A 22,811-nucleotide genomic window follows, 5' to 3' on the forward strand; every position below is an offset into this window, starting at 1 on the left:
GCACGGGACCGCCTCCTTTTCAAAGGATTATGGTTACATCAGTGAACAACCCTCTCCAGGCTTTGGCACTCAGGCAATGAGTAGAGAAACTGCTTCTCACTCAAGCCAACTACCTCGTAGAACAAGCATCTCAAAGAGAGGGGTTCTACTCGAGATACTTTCTGGTGCCAAAAAAGGAGATGGGTTTCACCCTATCCTAGACCTGAGACACCTCAATGGGTTCTTGAGGGACAGGATGTTCCAGATGGTCACGCATCGCCACATCCTCCAACCTAAGGCAGGCATATCGCAAAAGTATTTGTTGGTGGTCATCTTCTCTTTCAGGGAACCAGGGTTATGGTAGGTAACCTAACGTTTTGCATAAGCACATGCTGTAGACACCTATTTTTGTTGGGGGCGGGGGTGGTCAGAGGCCAGAATGTCTTGGCTGTACATGGGGAAAAAACACGCATGTCCTTTTCAAACATGCATTGGAATACGACCAGTCCATTGAGTGTAATTTAATAGGTTTAATATCTATAAAGCGCCTTTGGCAACAAGTCAAAGGAAAAACTAAAATAAAGGGTATGATTAGCATTAAACTGCTAATTCCAATGGACGGCCTTATTCTCTTGGTTCCAGAACAGACTCATCAAAACAAAATAATATACAAAGCCTCTGGCTATAGAATGATGTGCCGTACATCTTAATTAAAAAGAAATGGCTTATGTATGCCTATCAACCTTATTTAACAATTGACTGAAGTAAAATTATACAATACAGCAATCCAAACTGTCAGCCACTTTTTACTATTAATTTTTCACCTTTTCAATTGTTCTTTCACAAAAGTTTATTTGCCATTTTCTTTGTAGAAATACCTTTGTTATATGCTGGATATTAAAAGTTAAGGTGTCTGCAGCACTTTGCTATGCAAGGAGAGTAATATAAAGCTATCATGCAGAATAGCAGCAAAAGATTTTTTGGAACGCAAAAACCGAAGGCTGATTTAAAAATCGTACAGTTTTCTATTGGCAGTCATAATCATGTTTTTCAGAATCAATGACTTACTGTAATTAGAGAAAGCGCCTACTCTAGATGGAAAGAGAACATAATTGCCTTTGGCTGGGGGTCTGTATGATTATACATCCAGACTGCCATAAAGGACAAGACTGTTTCAGTGTGCATTCAAATTAGGAAAATTAGAGGTTGTTTGAACTTAAGATTACCGCTTGTCCAATCACACATAATTAAGGGGTAATTAGCGTTTCTGCAACGATAACAAGGAAATATTATTAGTTACACACAAAAGTAGCTTGTTATTTACCAGTGTGTTGTACCAGCCACAGCCATTAGCAAAGGAAAGAAAAGGAGGGTTATGTCACCTACATTTTTCTGACAAACAAAATAAAATTATCAACTTCTGCTTTTGTTACGTTTACAGCAAAACTAAATAAAATCATAAAAGTGTGTAATTAAGTAAAGAAGCATCAATAAAATGTTAGATGTTGCCAAACCGTGGCTCCCGGGCACTTCAAGTGCAGCTCCTGGTGAAATGTGGGATGACGCATGCTTTCTCTTATTCCGTTATAATGTTTGAGGGGGTCAAGAAGAGCTACTTCCTTGTATTGACTCCTGGGCAACGTCTCTGATGGCTAAAAGCTCTTCAAATCGAACTTACCATGCAATGCTTAAGCAAAGCAATGTTGGGCTTGGTTAGTACTAGGATGGGAGACCACCTGGAATATTGAGTGCTGTAGGCCACATGTTATTAGCTATATTATATATATATCTCGTTATATAAATATATATATATATATATATATATATATATATATATATCGTATATATATATATATATATAATGTATTATAATTAAAAGAATTAAAACAAATGTTTAAAACAATGCTAGTATTTAAAATGTCTAGCTCACAAACATTTCACGTTTTACAGTATGTGTCTTGCGGCTCTCGGCCACGTGAACATTTTGGTATGCAGCTTGGAGGGTCAGCAAGTTTGACCACCCCTGCTATTTAGCCTTACTTTGTCAGTGCATTCCATCATAATGAAATGATGCAGAATACACGTATTGTGAGATACACAGTACATATTACCCTAGTGAAGTTAAATTGTCACCATGACGACAAAAAAAAATCCAGGATCAGTATGTGAATTTTGGGTACAAGTACAAGAAATTAGATTCTGTGATACAAATTAAACTGCATGGCAGGTACTTATTACCCTAATGTTGTTCCTTTTAACAAAATGGGAATGGTCCCCTTGTGAACCATTCAGAGTAATTCAGTCTATTGCTGATTCATTCGAAGCAAAATCCCCAACTTTCAGTTGCACCTGGCTGGGTTGGACTGTGATGCAGAGGACACCTGCTGTGATTTCGAGAGAGTATGGGGAAGGCCTGTTCATATTCCTTGTGTGACTTACCATTCTTTAATAAGGAATCCCCCTCCCTGGAGAATCCCTAAATGTTTTGCTGCTGAAAATCACAGAATAAAACATGGCAGTGAAGGACTGTTTTAAATTAAAAATTTTCGGTTGACTACCGGGGTGGCTTCAGGGAGGCCCTCACAGTACAAAGGAACAATGAAATAAACCCCAGTGTGGCACAGGATTATCCTAAGCTATTTTCAAAATAGTGGGCACACTCACAATGACAACAATCACTTATTAATGACAACTATACCAAATGACACGAGCATGTGCCTCAACTGTGCAATAGCTGGACCTCGATTGCTCTCAATATGCACACAGCTTGTATCAAGAAAGAGCAACTGAAAATTAGCAGGTGCAGCCACCTGGAACCCATACTTCCTCTTAATAAGAACAACAAAATACTTTAGTGTTCACTCTCTGGAAACTCACCTGGCTGCTCACAGTTCACTTCTGTATTTATGTACTTTGTGTGTGTGTAATTTATATATATATATATATGTGTGTGTGTGTGTGTGTGTGTGTGTGTGTCAGCTGTGACGAGCAAATGTACACCAGTATTAAACAAACAAAGCAATGAAAAAACACAACTAGCTTTAATGGCTGGTGTTTACAATGCAATTATTATTAATGTGAGAGAAACAGGGTTGGGTCATTACCATCCAGAAAGCAAAACATCAAATAGGTCAAAGTGAAGGGTGCCATTAGATTGTGCCTGAGTTTCCAGAACACGGGAAATATAAAAGTTGCATCTTGAAATGTTTTATGAAATATCAGCAGCTGTAGAAGCAGCAACAGTGGGTTTGAAGAGTTATTCAAGCTGCCCTCACAGGGATGTTTATTTAGGAATGGAAGTTGGGACAGTAGGTTTCATAAGGAGAGAATACTGTGACCACCATTCGTAACTACTGTACAGTCACTTCATTTTCAGAGACGGTAAACACAATGAGGACTTTGAATTATACATCCCACTGAAAAACTCAAGAGTTCACCTCTTTACATACATATTTCTGGCAATGGTTAAACACTTTCTTGTAACATCTCAAGGCTGAAATTGCAATTGTTTTCTATTTCTTTATGGACAGAATTTTATTATTATTATTATTATTTTTTTTTTTTTTTTTTTTTAAGAAAAAAAACTGGAGGGATGTGAAACAGACAGTGGAAGGCTGTTTTCCTGAGCTGCACATCCCATAAACCAGTGCTTGAAATGGGGCGGTACTCACCGGTACAGAGTACCGCCACTTCTCAATTAAACATTTCAGTACAACTTATCACTGACTAGCTGCCCATTTTCTTTCCCAAACTGTCAGCTGCATTTATATGACTTTCTAGTTGGTACCATTTTCTTTATGACTGTAACAATACAGGTCTTGTCGTCGTACGTTCTAAAGCAGCTGCAAGATGCGTATTACGTCATCCAGAGCGTTAGGGTCTGCAAGTGATGTTTTACAAAACGTGGATGAGGGTCTCACGAGTGATGGTTTGTGACCTGAACTTTGAGGAAGTGCACTACAAAATGTTTTGTTGACGTGGAGTGTCTAACGGAATGACAGAGTGTTAACGTTGAGAGCTGGGGAATTGTTCTGACCCAGGTAAGTCGCGATTTACACAGTACTGATCGAGATGAGGCGGATAGGGAGAGAGGGCAAGAAAGACAGCTGGACAGGATCCCCGTTCTGAGAGAGAGAGCTGTACAGGGAGGCAGACTAGAGATGGAAAGGGTATCTCTACCTTTCCCTTTGTCTCTCTTTCTCGACCTGTCTGAGACTCTCATGACTGCCACTTTTTTAAATTTCAAGCACTGCCATAAATTGTCGAAAGAGCTTTCTCCACGGAACGTAAAAGGGTTTCCACAGCCAACAGTCAAGAAAATTTAAAAAGGACAGTGCTCAATTCAATGTACACACACCTGTGGAAAATCCCATATTCCTTTGACTGCCCGATTTTACATCATGCAAGATTACATTTCAGTAACTGATCTGGATGTAGTATTGGCTATCCCAGCCTTCACTTCATTATCACAATTACTATCTACTAACTGCTGGACAAAAGCCCTTCTATCAAGCCTGCCAAGTCTTCCTATTAGCAGCAGGTCATTTCTAATCCCTGCATCTCATTTTCAGCTTCCCTCCTCAGTCCGTCTCCAAGTGGCTATTCTATCACATGGCTTCCCTTACCTGTCACCTCTTGCAAGGTGTCGGGCATTGTCATTTATGCATCTTAACCAGATTCTGGTTTGCTCCTGTATCCAGTACCTATATTTCTACTTTGTTAATTTGATGGCACATCTTCCCATATTTTTAGAGCAAGTAACAGTCATTTCACATTTTGTTAAACATTACAATGACATATCAAAATAATAAAATATAATTCATATAAGTATATACAGTAGGCATTAGTCAGTACTCATTATCTGACCCTTCCCATCACAGATTCCCCTGATAAATGAGTGACAGCTTTATGAAACATCCACTAGATTACAATGCTGAACCAGAAAAACAAACATCTAAAACCATTATATCAAAATGAATCACTGAAAGCACATATTTTTTTGTATACAAATGTAATTTCCAAAGAAGATTACCTTTATGATAGCAGACAAAGAGTTTATACTGCAATTTAGGTTTTAGTACTGGAAACAAGTCACAATACTGTTCTGTACTCTGCTGTATTTTAACTGTCTTTCAATGAGTGCAAAACACATTGAAAGAAAAACAGTAAACCTACAGCTTTCAACACTGGAACCTACAGTAATAAAAAGAAACATAAAAAAGACTTAAAATATAAAGTGTGAGTGCACTCATGATAGGAGCAGCACTGTTGGCAAGCACTTGCTTTTACTTTACCAAATGCTAGATCGACATTGATACAGTACTGCAACTTTTAACTTGTTCAGTTAGTTAACAAATAAAAAATAAAAATTCAGAATGACTTTTCAACTGGTAAAACCTACATAATAAAACCAAAAATACCAGTAAGATTTTGACACAGTTTAGTAGTTACTGACGTGTGCATTCCCGCCACTTCCTAACTGATTTTAACCCAGGCGCATGTCTTGGGAGGGATAAATGAGAGTCAGGAAATGTGTGGTTACATGTAGTATTTTATAATAGAACCAATTTGTGTTACAGAGCTGACCGAGTTGGATAAATGGCTGCTGACTGCACTGCAAATGCCAATGACCAGGGATATTAAATCTACTCATCCCCTGCAAAACAGAAATAATCTGTCAGCTTTCATAGCTTTACTTTTTATTTCATCAGAACTGTAATTTTATTCCAATAAAGTATTTGGTGCGGACCAGCTGTCTGCACTGGGCTGTCTTGTCAGGACTACGAGGTCATAATGGGTTAATAATGCAAGATACTCTAAAATGTTGGACAGGGTCCAACTCTTGGTAACACGCATTTTCAGAAAACAAACTCCTATCTGATGTGCTGGAAGCGAGCCATGCAGCCAAAATGAGTTTTCAACCTAACCCACTTGGCAGAGGAGGAGATGTAAACTCAAAACCTTCTGGTCACACAGGCAGCAGACAAGGGCTCTAATTTCTTCAGTCAAAACCTTGGCAAACAATTAGACTCCTCTGTGGAGATTTCATCTGGACAGTTTGAATTTCACACAAACACACACCAGAAGACACATCAGATGTACCTTTTGTGTGAAGAAAAATTAATACATTTAAAAAAAACCAAAAAAAAAAACAACAACCAACAGCAATAGGTGTACAATTTTGAAAACCAAATCAACTACGCTTTCGTAGACCTTAGGGTTTTTGCCAGTTATGCTTTCTTGGTTTAATTTATTCAGTTTACAATCTCTGCCAGTCCTACCTACTTTGTCTATACTAATGTAGAGTAGATGGGAGTAGAAGAACTGAAAGATCACATTGTCACGATTTGAACATAATGAGAAAGGCTGTTCAGTGCTGTCAGCTCTCTAGACAAGCTCAAAGACACATAAATGCAGATTTAGAGAAAAATGCTAAACACAATACTGGAGCAACAGAACCCAAAACCACTCATTTCAAACACCATAAAATAGTAAGGGGATATAAAGAAATAAATTTTAAAAAAAAAACATGAAATTTGAAGCTATTTACTCTTCACTAGACCTATATATTATTGTCAAATTGTTTCAGAGACTTCTAGTTTTCTGTTTAAATGGCGTGGAATTTGATTTTCTGCAGTTTCAGTTCAAAGGGGTCGTGACCATTTTGTTTGTGTGCAGTTTATATAACTTTATTAGCATTGAACCCTTGCCATTTTTGGATGCTAACAAAACATCTGTTTTGTTTTCTTGTCCGAGTGGCCTCATTCAACTGGTAAAGCTAACAAAAACAGCACATTGCTTGATATAGTTTACTCAGTTGAAAATCTCCAGGCTGACCAAACAGCCTGCCCCTACGTTCATCCCTATCACCCTCACCCTCACTTTTGAAAACCTCAAACACAAAAATAAAAAAAGGTATAATTTATCTATTTTACAGCTTTGCCATTGTTCTAAAATTAAACATCCAGGCAGAGAAAATAGATCTTTCTATTGCATTTGAAGTGCACTGCCTACGTCTAAAAAATCCAGACCCCAAACTGCAAGTTTTGATCTGTTTTGAAAGGTTTTAACCCTTAGCGGTCCATTTATTCAGTGCTTGTCAGGCACGTCAGGTCCTATTTATTTTCAGACGCGCCGTTTATTTTACACACATTGTTTAAAATATATTTTATATTTCAGCGTATAACAGGTTTAAAAGGCACTGCATAGCGAAAGGACACTCAGTACTGCATCTCCAGCCATCCCCACCCCTTGTTCACTGTATTTTTTCACATACCTCTTCATAGTCGTGCATACTGATAAATCCTCTCCTGATCACTCGTTTTATCACAAACTCCTCAGTAATGCGATCAAAGTCATTATTTTATTACTGTAAGATCTCAAAAAGCTCTGCAAATGCCCATGATATTCTTTGAGTGCTGGATGCGGAAGCAACTATCTTCTTTGTTTGTGTCCTTGTTATCTCTGTGGTGCAGGGGCTATGTGTATTGCTCAGATTTTGACTTCATTTGGCTCCTGTCAGTCTTACTTGGCCATTGAAAGGTTTTCTCTGTTTTTTCCAGAGAAAAAACGACTAGAGACCTATGCTTGACGTCTTTTTGATGATGTTGGACTGGACACGGAAAATTGCAATGCCGGACCTGGTACAACATAGGACCGCAAAGGGTTAAATGTTACTGATTGAATACTCTCCAGTCTGATTTTGTGGTTGGCGTAGGTGTGTTCCCTCTGATCAGGAAGTTTTCAACTTTCTAAATAAATAAATACATACAAGATGGAAAGGGCTAAAACAGGATGTTTGCTAATGAAAAAAATAACATTTGCTTCTGAAAACCCTAGCACTAGCTGTTACAACATACTGTAGACAGACACTGGCAGACTAGAGTCAGAAAATCACAAGACATATAGTAGTTCAATAAGCTTTTATACCGGGTTGATCCTCCACACGCGCACACACACACACACTGCGTTGTCCTGGCATTAAAATCGGCAATGGAAACCCTTTTATTGCAATACTACGACAGTCTTTCTATGGTTATATAGAAAAAGAGTGCATTTAGTACAATACAGTGTTCCTTCACAGGGAAGGAGAGGCTGCCAAGGCAGGGGCAACAGGGCCACACAACAGATTTGTTCCTCTGCGGTCAATGCTATTACGCAATGGGTGGAAGGTGAAGAGAGGAAGACAAAAAACAGCTTGAAAGGAACGAATTTACACAAATACAAAAGATGAAGACACACAAAGCCTTCAAGCAGCATAATCTGTACACAGCAACTTCAAATTTCCTAACCAGCACTATGTTTAATATATATTCTATAGAAAATAGTAATACTGTAGTAATGTGGAATAATCACGATTCAAACTGCAAAAGCACCATCACGATAAAGTCATCCCAGCTCTGTTTAAAACATGATTCATTTTCATAAAAATCATATACAAGCAGTAAGCTTCCAGATTATCTGTAGAGGCAATAGGGTCAACATTGTTTTATGGCTAGTCAGAAAATTAACAGAAAGTTGACTGCAAGAAGTTCTGCTGATCTGCATTTCCAATTACCTGCAAAACAACTGCAGTCAAATAGCAGTTTATTTTTCTCATACGATAGCAAAATACTCAGAGGCTCAGCAAGAACGTAACTTTTCAGAAATGCCAGGTGGATGTTTCTTTCTTTTTTTGCTTAACCTGAACAGTGGAAAAGCAACAGAATGACGTGGAAGCACAAAGTCCACAACTGAAAAACAGAAACTTTACTTTACTGTAAGAGGAAGCCAGTTTTCGTAAGTAATAAACCAATCACATTAATCATTAAACAACTACGGATGGCATCTTTACATTGATCAAAAAACAGTTTGAAGGGAACGAATTTACACAAATACAAAAGATGAAGAAACACAAAGACTTCAAGCAGCATAACCTGTACACAGCAACTTCAAATTCCCTAACCAGCAGCTTTGTGTTTGAAATGCTCTGCTGATATTGTGTGTGGCATGATTCCCAGATCCTGATCTCACCACACAGGATCAGGCTCTTTGGTATTTAGGTGAGCAGGTTGACCTCTATTTGTATCCTTCGTTGCCAAACACATACGCATGCCTCATTATATTTAAACTCTTGAAGCTCTGACTAAAGCAGAGACTTGAGGTAGCCTACTGAAACCGTGAATGCAGGGGAGCAGGCAGCAGTGTAACTGCTGAACGGAGGAGAGTCTGGGCCTCCCTATTTGCTGGAATAAATGTTACTTAGCAACCTGGGGGCACATGTTACCATGGATGGCAGGGAAGTCAAGTGGCTGCGGAAAAGAGATTTTCAAGATACCACATCCGGTATACACAGATCAGATTGCAAAATACACAAGGTGACAAACAAAAAAAAAATCAAACACATCCTCACAAAATGGTGTTATGCCCTGCCACTGGTGTACAGTAAATGAAAGCCATCAGTATAATGAAAAAGTAGATCAACATGACCAACATCCATACTCTCAACCTGCTTCTCACCTTTAAAAGAGAACACATTCAACCTTAATCAACGTCCATTGCAATGTACAGACTATCCACAATGTCCTACTTTTTTTTTTCCCTACTATGAATTTTTATTTTTTGTTACAGGCAAGTCTGACAAGCTGTCAGAGATACATTTGGCCTTGTCACGCCATTCATGTTATTGAACATGGTGACGGATCATTATCTGCCATGAAAATGATGGTGCTCACACCAATCCTCTGGACATATAAATACAGTTAAATACTTGTACTCAGTGCAATGATATTTCATTCACCTTTTGCCTACACCTTGGAATTGAAAACATATAAAGAGTTTAATATATATTCTATAGAAAATAGCAAATATACTGTAGTATGGTGGAATAATCAGGATTCAAATTGCAAAAGCACCATCACGATAAAGTCATCCCAGCTCTGTTTAAAACATGATTCATTTTCATAAGAATCATATACAAGCAGTAAGCTTCCAGATTATCTGTAGAGGCAATAGGGTCAACATTGTTTTACGTCTACTAAGAAAATTAACAGAAAGTTGACTGCAAGAAGTTCTGCTGATCTGCATTTCCAATTACCTGCAAAACAACTGCAGTCAAATAGCAGTTTATTTTTCTCATACGATAGCAAAATACTCAGAGGCTCAGCAAGAATGTAACTTTTCAGAAATGCCAGGTGGATGTTTCTTTCTTTTTTTGCTTAACCTGAACAGCGGAGAAGAAACAGAATGACGTGGAAGCACAAAGTCCACAACTGAAAAACAGAAACTTATCAAACTTTACTGTAAGAGGAGGCCAGTTTTCATATGTAATAAACCAATCACATTAATCATTAAACAACTATGGATGGCATCTTTACATTGATCTGATGCAAGCCCCATAACTGTTTACCATTGACAAGGTGACACTGTGGCACTGGGGCAGGTCATGTTTGCTGCTGTCTTATTTACACCTTGTATCAGTTTGATGTTGCTGGCAAGGAAAAAAAGAATAACCCTTGGTTTAATGAGAACATGTGATCACAATCAAATGCATTTGTTTAATGCAGTTCTCTGGCTGTTGCTATGGGTGAACTGGGCTTGCTTGCCTAGCAACCAGGTAAGCACACCGTAGAAGAAAGCTTGATCTTCAGCACCTTTGGGGAGGAGGATTTATGATTAAACTTAAAACATATTTCATCGTTATAAAAGGCAATTAAAAAAATAAATAAAAAGTGAATAATTACGCTTTTTTTTAATTACTAACTAACAAGCTTGCAATATGCATATACTTGTATATCCTTCTATTTTATGTAAAACCAATTGCTGTGCAAACCTCCTCAGTTACTGTATACAGGTTCATTATAAATCACGTATGAGAAAATCAATCAATCACTGTTTGTCAAAATTCAAGTACATCTTATCCTGTGTATAGATGCCACACAAAAAGGCATACGTTTAATAGCAGTTCATGAGCACAATCCTTTTTTGTGATTTATAATACGTTAATATGCAGAAATAAGTCCTCTTATAACAATGAGAGCCAGCCTACACAAAACATATTACCTTATAAAATACAGATGGGGTAGGAAACTGCATTGCCTAATCAGAGGATAAGTATAACCCTTATAAAATACATGTTTTCTCTTAAATGATCTCAATAGTTGGATAAAATTAGCTTGCAAAATTCTTTAACAAATATAATTACCAATGTTATCACTGAACAACAGGAGCACCAACATTCTACTCACTTGGCAGGAAGGTTTAAAAAATAAATGTTTTTTATTCAAAACATATAAAGTTTGCGTCTGAATACATAAACAAAATCAAGAAGTGACATAAGCACACATGAATGGTATGCTGGAAATGGCATCCTAGTTTGACCTAATGTCTTTAAAGAATTGAAAGTGTGAGAGAAATATAGCTTATGGTGTAAAACGTAAAATATTAGCATGTGGTTGAAAATTATAATTGTTTCAGCCAAGTAGAGACAGACATTAAAGCTCAAAAGACCATTTCATTCCTATTTGGTCTTCTGTCTTTCTTGGGATTATAGACCCTTATCAGAAATGAAGAGGCCATTACCTATAAACTCTAAATCCAATTATTACATTAGATGGCAGTAATATCCATTATTTATTGAGTAATACAACAACAAAAAAAAAACTGTTTATTATCCGTGTATACCTCAGTGGTTGAAGTTCTAGGCTGCAAAGCCGAAGACAGTTGGTTCTAACAGAGCACTCTGCCCAACCAAGAATGGGTTCCTAGCCTTTTTTTTAATATCACGTTAAGTTTGATCAGCTAAAAGCATGATTGCAATTCCATATCCTAAAGTGAAACTAAGCAAACTGAAGAAGAATATGGACATCCTCAAAAAATAAACTTTCTTTTATTTCTTTTTGATGCACAGTACAGTTCTTAGTCCTCAGGGAAAACAACAACTCCTCTTATTATTAAGATCTGTTATTATTAAGAGTCAAACATACGGTTTCATTGCATATTATTACAGAAATTAAATACCATCTGATTTTTCTCCTACCTGACTTCACGAGGAGAAGTGTTTAAAGTGGATTGTTGTGACAGAGAGCAAATTAATCCTAGTCAACAAACTCTATCCCAACTTGTGAGGGCGCTGTATAACAGGAACAGTGTGTCCCGGACCGGATGGTTTGGCACTTCATTCCGGGGTCAGTAGGAAGTTGGCCATCCAGAAAGGGGGCGGAGTCACAATACCAGAAGTCATCGCCTTAATGTGGTAGGCAATGTGTCAGTCATGGATTGGAAGATATGTGATTGGACTCGCTACCGAAGGGGGCGTGACTGAAGGTACATCGGGGGATGCGGCCAAACAATCTGTTCCTCTGTTATGGTTACGAAAAAAGCAGGAAGAATAAAAAGAAACAGTGTTTAGTGTTGCCTTGTCTGTCTGTTTAACTGTTATTTTTCATTGTAGATGGCTAAAAATCCACGTCTCTGATAAGCCAGCATCAAACCCGTACTGCACTGCACCACTGTTAGCACTGTTTCGTGTATTCACAACACCACTTGCACCGGAAGCACTCACTCTTAGACTGGGGAACATGTACGTGTTTTAAAGTATGTGTTGGTATTATTATTTCGGAACTGAACCCTGTGGTTTTGAATGGCTTTACACATCACTGGGTGTAGCCAGTATTATTATTTAAGCAAATAATAAAGCTTAGTTTTTCACCATTGAACTGTGGTTCAGTTGCTATTACTGAGCACTGCATCACCTCTACACCTGTACATTGCAAACCACTTTGCCACTTTGTCTATTTGTCTTACTAAGCCAGCACTTCAATTTCATAATGCAAATTCCAGGGGTGCTTTTTCTGTGCACGAGCATACATCTTGGCAAAAATTAAAGTCTCAATGTGATCCTGATGACAAAAGGAAATAATCCTGAATTGCGTTGTTCCATAAGCAGTATAAACGCTGACAGTAATTTGCTCTTCAGCCCTTAAAAAGCAATGTCTATGCACAGTTTCACCAACATATTAAAACTGGGTCACGGATAACCTAGTATACTGGATGACAATGCAAGGTAGTCTCAGACTGCTACAGTTACAAGAATGCAAATTTTAGCTTGTGGATCCACTGGATAGAGTGAAAAACACACATTGTAAAAAGCAACCGTTAGGAAAATAAACCAGATATGGGAGCAAAATCTAATCTTGAAAGCTCTTTTGTTAAAACAGGAAGTCAATTTTCTCAGACAAGGCTCCTAAATAGAAAGTGTTCCTAATGCAGTATTTTTGCATTACATTTTCTTGCTGTGCTCTGCTACAATGCTTGCAATTTCAAAGGGCTTATAAACAGCACAGCACACCACAGCATTACCACAGTGAAATCAGCTAAAGGATACAGCCCCGAGATGAATCCTGCACTCATCTACTGTAAACTACTTCCCTCACTCCTCTGCTATAGAGATGAGAGTGAGAATGTCAAGCAGGTAGTTGAAATTATACCACTTCATCTATTCGATTTGATTATATATCATCCTCCAATTGTTTGCCTGGTAGATGTTACAAAAAAAAAAAAAAAAAAAAGAGAGAATGTCAATTGAGAATCTCTTCACGAGACCAATGGATTAAATAGTTAATAACCACAGTTCACAAAGACATGGCAATGGCAACTTAATAACCAAGCCAAAAAGATTCAAATTTAAAACCTTACTTAGAAACTACATGTGTGCTATATTCTAATATTTATAATGTATGTGTCACTGTACTGCAGTTTAAAAAGTGGCTATAAATTAAATATAGGGTTGATTCAACACATCTGACTCTACATGTGATATTTGAACTTGTATACAATGTGTGCATTTGGTCCTTGTAGCTTCATATTCTAACTCCAATGAAGAGGTTTTCAATAACAGTGTTGCTTTTCTCAAATGGTACACAGCAAAGAAGGGTTTTGCACATAAAAAGTGAGGTGGCGCTAATCGAAGATGGTCGCGTAGACACTGAGCTCTCACACTCATGCCTATTTTTCAACTTTTTCTCAATCTGTATTATTTTAAAAACGCATTATAAGCAACATTTCTTTCTCTTTTTTTCTATTGGAAACCCCTGTCAAACAAGTGGTAGATACGATAGATGCAAATATCTCTTCTCCGTCGAACCAAACTAGGGGAAAGAAACTCACAGTGGAGGACATACATCCTGCTATACAGGATATTTCTTCTCTACAGTCCTCTCTGGCTGAACTTGAGGACCGAAACAGGGGATCTAATCTCCGCTTGATTATGCTTTCTGAAGGGGCAGAGAAAGATGATGCAACTTCATTTCTTCAAGCTAACCTTTCAAAATGGCTCCCTGCTTTAGCCACACAGAGCCCTATAGAAACAGAGAGGGTGCATCACTGTGACAAAGACGGCTGTAGTGGGGATCAGAAGAAACACACAGTACTGCGAGAGGAAATGATAAATGGATGCGCTGCTGCACGGTTTATTATTATAAAATAAAACAGGGCAAAAAACACGACACGGCACTGGCAGCCAAAACAAAGAGACAAACAAAAACGAACTACATAGACAAACACGGTCAGCTGAATTTATGATTTCCTTCACGTTATTATTTTCTCCTCTCCACACCCGTTCTCCACTCACCGAACACACAACCCCGAGTGAGTGAAAACATGCTGCTTTTATGCAGCTGTACCGAGACTCGAGTGCTAATCAATCATTCAACTGGAGTCGCGGTACAACTGCATGTGAATAATAAAGTGCAATTCCCTGTGCTCACATATTATTACATTTTACCTGCACATGAAGTGCTGTGCAATCCTCGTGCCTAAATACAAATATACATTTGAAACACTCGTGTTACACAGACTCGTTTATATTCCGTGTACCAATGACTATACTCCAACATTAACACACAACATACAAGCACAAAATACACACAGGTGCAAGGCACTCTGCCACAATCACCCATACAGCAGTTCCAAGAGAGAGGGAGGGACCTCGTCCCCTCATCTTAATTTCATGTCTGTGGGTATTGCCCCTCCCCTCACCCCCCCCCCCCCCAGGGGTAGTGGAGGAATCTGGGAATGGGGGGTGCAATGAGGACCTCTCTAAGATTATTACTGTATTGCCTTGCTGCATCCTAGGGATGGTTGCAATAAGGTCTCCTGTACCAATTTCGACATGTCATGCTTACTTACATGTTCATGATTCTAGAATTTATTTTTGACTCCCACGACTAATCTTTTGATATTATCTTGGAATGTGCGAGGTTTAAATTCCCCTAATAAATACCTCCCTTGCCTAAGGAAAAAAAAGATTATGATTCAGGGATCTGTATTGCCTTGCTGCATCCTAGGGATGGTTGCAATAAGGTCTCCTGTACCAATTTCGACATGTCATGCTTACTTACATGTTCATGATTCTAGAATTTATTTTTGACTCCCACGACTAATCTTTTGATATTATCTTGGAATGTGCGAGGTTTAAATTCCCCTAATAAATACCTCCCTTGCCTAGATTTACTACATAGGAAAAAAAAGATGTTTCCATGATTCAGGGATCTCCTCTTAAACAACAAGGCATACCCAGACTACCAGTAAATACTACTATGTGGCTGCTTCCTCCTCTGCAGAAAACAAAACAAAAGGCGCTCTGACTGTATTGCGCCAAAATATCCAGCTAACTATTCTGGGTACAGAAGGAGATCGAGATGGGAGAGTGGCTTGTCTTAAAACTTATTTCAGATAAAAAAAGTTGCCTTTTTATCAATGTATGCCTCAACTGTATTTGATCTGGAATTCTTTAATTTATTGACCAAAATATTATTAGACCTATCGGATTTTAAATTAATTCTTGGTGCTGACATGAACACATTGATAAATACTACTTTAGACAGGTCGGGCGCTGGGGAGAGGACTGTGCAGGCCTGGAGATCGGCTGCAGACTCCATTGGATCTTTGATTAATCCTTCTTCAGTTTTATCTGACTGACATTAGTTAGGGAGGTCCTTTGTGGGGGGTGGTTTTTGTGGAGGGTGGTTTGGGTGGGGGGTTGAAAATGTAAAATTTGGGGAATTATTATATAGTATTTAAAATGGATATGTTTTTGTATTCTCCCCAATAAACATTTGATCACAAAAAATTGGGATGGACATTAATTAGTGGACAAAAGCCTAGTGAATTTTTCTACCTAAATTCTTTGAAGCATTTATGACAAATGCAGCAGCCGATGTGCAATTTTGGTTCTAGTTTCAAACCTGTGCCATTTGTTACAATGGCCATTTCTATGATGTCTATAGTGAGACAGCCAAGAACATCACATGGAATTGACTCAGTCCCCTGGCTAAGTTTCAATCCAAGAGCCTGAAATAAAGCAGGCAAAATTCCCATCTTATAGACCCTTGTGCTTTGTATGTGCACTTGTCTATTGCCACATTCTTATTTTTTACAGTGCTTTTAATGTGGGCTCCATCTTTAAACAATTACATTTTAATATTTACCACATCTCACAAACACACTTACGACCAAAGTTGCCTACAGATGGTGCTCACATTAAATAATGGACGCAAAGTTAGACAAATGTATAAAATTGCACAAACGTGCATTCCTAGGATTCAATGCACACGGAAAAAATAAGAATGTGGCAACAGACAAGTGTATATCTGCAGCTGCACGTTAAAAGGTGGAACAACTTCCATCGTAAATATTATATTTTGGTCACTTGAAGGCAAAATTGCCTTCTTAAGACTATTGTCCTTTTCTCTAATCTGTGTTGTATCCAATATTAAAAAAGCAGATTAAATGGCTGACTTTAATTCACCTCTCCAAGGGATGTCCATGTTGGCAATTAGCCTGTAAAGAAATCTAACAGAACTGCATTGTATAGCTTAGGGGGCATGTTGTCAATTCAGACCACAAATAGATGGCAATTTCAAATTATCCCCATCTTCTGACATGAGAGGTTGCCCCACAGCTGTGAATTTTACTAAACATTAATAACTACTGTAACACGAAGTCCTTGCACAGTCTTATTAGGCCCTGTGAGAATGATTCTGGGTGATAAATACCTCTCCTGACCTGTGAGGGCGCAATGTAAAGGGAACAGAGTGCCCTGGACTGGATGGTCAGACAATTCATTCCCAGGGTTAGAAGGAAGTCTTTTCATCTAGAAAGGGGGCAGAGCTACAATAAAATAAATCATTGACCAGGAAGGGAAACGACTTGGCAGCTGCTAGAGGAGCGGTTGCAGTAGTTAACCAAGGGGTCAAAAGGGGCATAGCGAAGTGATCTGTCGCTTTGTATGGTTAAAGCTGAACTGGAAGGAGATTGTGTATTGTAATCGTGAGTGTTTTGTCTTGTTGTGTCTAAAGCACCACTTGCTTGTTGTTATTAAATGGCTGAACACGAACTGGAGCTGTCGCCAAAGGCCAGCACTTACCCGGACATCACTGCACATTGTTTCACAAATAACTGGATTGAGATCATGAACACTTTAGCACTCACTGTGGACTTGTGTTTGTGTTTTGTGCGTGCTTAGGAACGGGACTACTATTATTATGGGACCAATCCGGGGATTAACAACAGAAAAATACACACCGCTGTACTGCCTGTTCTCATTGTTATTGTTTATTGATGTTTGTCATCAGACTTTGGATTGTACAAATAAAATATCATTGCACCTGGATTATCGTTGACTGTCTGTTCATTGATCACTACTGCATTCCTGCACCTGCACACTGTTGTTAACTCTGCCACTGGCCACTACTGGAATAAAACCAAATATTTATTCAGTATTTCACAATGCAAGGGTTTCTAACTGTGGAGTAATTATAAACAACGGAGAATGGCGCTAATAGTTTTGTGTATTTGCTTTTCTTAAACAAGAATGTGCCGCTACTATATGTTGCCATTATAAAGTGCAACCCTATAAAGAATATTGGCTTACATATTAACAGCTACATACTTGTTTATTTATTTTTACATTAAAAGAACATTAAAAATAATTTTAATTTTGGGTGTGTCAATTTTCCAGGAGGACCATATTGTAAATGTGCTTTTTTATATTAACCTGCTGTCCAAGTTCTCCGATTTGAATTTACAGGATATGGAGGGTTCAAATACATTTGTTGAGGAACCGATTCAGCCCTGTGAACAACACATCTGATTTAGTGTGCTGGTTAGATTACATATCAGAGAGCTGAGTTGGTCACCAGAAAGCTCACCTTACTATCATTTCCAGCTGTCTTCTTCCCCAATCACTACACTCCTTAACGTGGGTAAACATCTTCTGGGGCATTTCTTATTCCTTAAAGTAACGTGATGCAACTTCCAAATGAGGCAAAAGGAGGTGAAGCAAATTTAGGAGGTTCATGAAGTAACTTGGAGCCTGATCAGAGGAGACCATGAGTGCCAACTCATTTACACTACACACTGCAAGTCCCCACAGCACAAATTAGTGCCAGGGCTCGCAAAATCGCTAGCCTGACGTTCCGGGACAACCCAAAAAATCTGTCGGACAACATATATTTTTTTGGCTGTTTGCCCGACAGGCAATCCGATTTTTTTACTCTATAACATGATAAAGTTGTGTGCTTTAATCAAACAGCGGTTTCTCAATCAAAATTCTGCTCACAGATCATCCCGGTAAAACACGTTTAGAGGGATCGATGTGTTTCATTGGTAATGCTTGAGTGATTTCCGGGGTGACGTACACTTAAACATTGCTTGTGACCAAATCCCGCGAGGATTGCCCTGTGTAACACCCCTGACAACTCAAGCAATCATATCTAGTCAGTGCACTGGTGGTACATGTCACATGACTGTCTGCTCCAATGAAACAAAGGGTAAGACGGACACTACGACAGCCAAAGTATATACGTTTATATTGAAGGCTATGATTTTTTTAAACAAAGTTACAGACTGGAATTCCAAGATACAGTACTCTGCTCACCAAGATTCACATTTTGTTATGTTGTTGTTACCTTTATTAAATCGTTAACGTTATTTCCCAACCCAGGAAAAAAGAAAAAAAAAAAAAATCGAATACGAGTTATTATCACTGTCTCCTTGCTGGTCTCCCTGCTTCGGCTATCTGCTTCCTTCAGCTACAAATATCGCAAGCAGCATCAATTACATGCACATAAATAACATGCATTTTTATTTAAATTATGAAAACATGATTACTGTTCTATATAACGTATTCCTTAGCTATATGTGAATTTGAATGGATTACCTGAATCACATATAAAACGAGTAGCTATGGCGACAGTCACCATAAATTATGCAAATTAGTACTATCAAAATGTGTTTTGAACATTCTAATTATTAAGTAATTTAACAATTAGTATTCATTACAGTATATAAATCCTTTGTGATTTCATCCTCTGAAAATAACATCAGATTTATATGCTATAATAAATAGTAGGCTATCACTCTTGACTCAAGTTCCACCCTAAGACTGATAAATAAGCAAGTTTAAACAATAATGATTTAGTCATACCTGACAAAACAAACCATAATAGCATTTGTGTAATTAGTCTGAACAACTTCTACAGTATTTAAATATAAGAGATTCTCTCAAAATCACTTCACAATAACTACTTTAAAGTTACACGCAATTACATTAGGGACTCTTGGTTTCCCATAAACAAAACATTAAGTTGTGGTTCTTACATGGCATTAATTCATTCATGAAATATTTGATTCCGTATCCAAGATATTTTTATTTTGTAGCCCCCCCTCCCCCCCAATATTTATACGGTATGACACACATAGCATTTATATCATGGGTCACCTTTCCTTTTATGTAGCCTTATTAAACAGGCACCATAAGTAATACTTGTGTGGTTTCTGTGTGTAGTTAGTCTCCTCTTAGGTAAAAGCATCAAGGACTTCATTAAAAGCAACAAGACTGGGTTCCTTCTGATCCTGACAGCTGAAGACTGTGGTGCAACAAGCACACGCTTTTCAGCTGTTTCTGAAGACAAATTAAGAAGGCTGGAATTTACAGGCGTATGATTTTGAACAAAGGGGCCTAGAAGTCGTCTTTGGTTGGCTAGTTCATATCAGAGTTGGCACTTCCTGGAGCGGAGGTGTTAAGCATCATCTCCTTTGTGTCTATGAATTGAAGAATGATCTTATATAATTTCAATTTCCCATCTCACATCTACTTTATACTAGGTGTTATTTATAGCTTCCTATCAAATTCCAAAGGCAATATGGCCTGCAATACTTTCCAGTATGGTTAAACGCCGAACCAACATGCTATTTCAACAAGTGTTAGAAAATGAATCATGTCTCCAGTAATGTTTCTGGAACTTCTACTGTAGATCACAGACAATGTCCAAAATTCACAAGAACCACAGACACCCAAGTAAAAGAAACAGGAAATAGACAAAGTATTCAGCCTTCAGCTTTTTAAATTAGTACTCAGGGCAAGTCGCTCAGTCATTTAGCGCAAGACAAAAATTACAAAAAAATAAAAATAAAAAAAACCTACAGCCTCAACAAAAATCAGCTATTCATAAAAAAAAAAAAAAACATTGAATATTATTTTTCAATTGTACAGTATCTGAATTGTGGTTGGACATAAGATACCTACTTAGCTATTTATAAGAAAGAAAGAAAAATAAACATTCATACATTTCATGCAGTATATGATGTAAAAATCACTGTAGAGTCAAACTATTCTGAAGACCAATATTCCAAACTTTCTTGAAATAATGCATTGTCCTTTATTAAAGAGTCAACCATCAAATATGTTTTGAAGCTCAATCACTTTAAAAACAACCTTAAGTACAACAACACAAACTCAGTCCTACCTGTAATGTACATGTGTGACTGCAGGTGGTCTGTAGGCAAGGATCCAGGTCTGAATGTCCATTGGTCTTGCTTTTGTATAAGCAATGGTGATGTCAACGACCCACTGCAAACCTTTGGATTTGCTTGCTGTGACAGAGAGAAGAACAAACACAGGCATCAACACCAGTGATATAAGCAGGATGTGAACTGGTTTTGCTGCCTTTGAAGGAGGGAGAACATCAATCCTACTTCAACAACAGCAGCTGGAAAGGGTTACTGGCTAAGGGGTTACTGGCTAAGCAGCAAAAACCAATGCCAATCAAGTAATTGCATGATCTCTGAGCTGGCAGTAACTGTCTAAAACCATAAGCAAGAAAAGAGAAATGTTCTTTATAAAATGCACCATCACTGAAGGTCAACAATAGTCAGTCTTCAGGCAGATCAGGGAACCAGTGACTTACAAAACCGGAGATATTCAAATATTTATTTACATTTTTAATTAGGTGAAAAATAAAAGTATAACATATTCCACCATATGAACCCGGTACTGTATCTCATCAAATTAACTACTAAATAAAATAAACAGTTCTACATGCCACTTATGCATTAGTTTCCTTTACGTAATACTTTTTTGATAGTCATTTATAAATTCTGTGACAAATACAAACATAGCACCTGATTTTTTTCTGTATGACTCACCCTGCACAACAATCTTTATTGTGTTTTGTAGTGGCTCTGGGGTGTGATTATTACACTGCAGGGATCGGAATTAACAGCAGCCATGCAGCAATTGGCATGGGTGCCCTTCTCAAGTGCCGCAATGCCCCTTACAATCTATTCTCGGCAATTGTGGCCGCAGTGCCCTTTCAGCTACAACAACAAAAGCAGCCTGTATTAGGAAATGTTTGGATCCAAACAACAACATGATTACGCAACTTGTCTAGTTAAGTCCCAATCAGCAGGGAAAAAAACACAACAAACAACAACGAACACTACCCTTTCAAGCACATAGACTTCTACTGTGTGTAATGTGCAAAACTTGATTTTTTTCAGGTCACTAGCTTAGAAATGTTCACCATACAGGGATCCTAAGTGGCTCATCTGGTACAAGCGCAGTCACATGGTGCGCAGGGCGAGTCATACAGTGCAGGTTCGCGGCCTAGCCTAGCGGAGTAGGCCGGTCTTCGCTGGGGACTCAAGGGAGCGCCATTTTGGCCCAGGCACTCCCATAGGTTACTGATTTTATGGTTAGCAGTGGTGTAGTTCACCTTAATGATAACATGGGCAGCTTTTTTTTTTATTATTTGTGTTTTGCTGTGTCTGGTCTGTCATGTATACCTCTTGTAGGTTTACAGTTCTGTATAAAAACACTTACCATGAACTGTGTTATGCCTGTATTATAGTATTAATGCAGTAGTTTGAAAATACCCTTCCTGTTTAAATGTCTCACTGAATTAATTCCTGTCTTTTTTATTATCCCAGCTATGTCCAAAAACAACGTATGTCTGCCCTCCACGTTAGTTGGTGAACTGGATGTCATGAGCCAGCATGTTCGCCCAAAACAGCGCAACAACATCCAACAAGTTGTTGATGCTCTCCCAGAACTGACCAAATAAAATTGCAAATGAACGTATTGACTGTGTTTTATTTGTTTACATCATTAATATTTGACACACAGTAAATCCAACACAACTTAAAAAGAAAGGAGAGAATCTTTGACAGCACGAGACTTCTCAGATCGCTCCTGATTGAAAATGGAGACTGAGGTAACCTTCACAGTTGCCAAGTCTGCTTAGAATAAGCAGAATTGCTCTTGTTTTTGAGAGTCTCTGGTTGGAACTTGCATAAACACCTATACTCTAACATGGGTTCGCAGTGTCGCTTTTTTTTTTTCTCATGAGACTTGGCAATTATGGGAACGAACTAATGCTCCACTTCGTTTCACCAGTATCCGCCACTTCCCGTTCAAGTGCCCACTACCCGTATTTGCCCAAGCGTGGTGTTGAATGCTTCTAAAGCAGCTGTCAGCCGTCTGGACAGGTAGGGTTTCTAAGTCAGGGTAGTAT

The 22,811-nt window shown here is 38.3% G+C and overlaps 1 protein-coding gene across 3 annotated transcripts in view; it reads right to left on the bottom strand.

Annotated features, from left to right (window-relative positions):
* LOC121315955 (acyl-CoA:lysophosphatidylglycerol acyltransferase 1-like) overlaps positions 1 to 22,811 on the bottom strand; it is a 67,997-nt gene that overhangs the window by 10,586 nt on the left and 34,600 nt on the right. For 2 of the 3 annotated variants that reach the window (XM_041250590.1, XM_041250589.1), the window contains exon 7: positions 20,766 to 20,892. In XM_041250590.1, coding sequence (XP_041106524.1) covers positions 20,766 to 20,892 — 127 coding nt within the window. Of the gene's footprint in view, positions 1 to 11,992; positions 12,318 to 20,765; positions 20,893 to 22,811 lie in introns of those variants that run through there. The other variant, XM_041250591.1, reaches the window with a different exon arrangement.

The sequence above is a fragment of the Polyodon spathula genome, chromosome 5 (assembly GCF_017654505.1).
Source record: "Polyodon spathula isolate WHYD16114869_AA chromosome 5, ASM1765450v1, whole genome shotgun sequence".
Classification (NCBI taxonomy): domain Eukaryota; kingdom Metazoa; phylum Chordata; class Actinopteri; order Acipenseriformes; family Polyodontidae; genus Polyodon; species Polyodon spathula.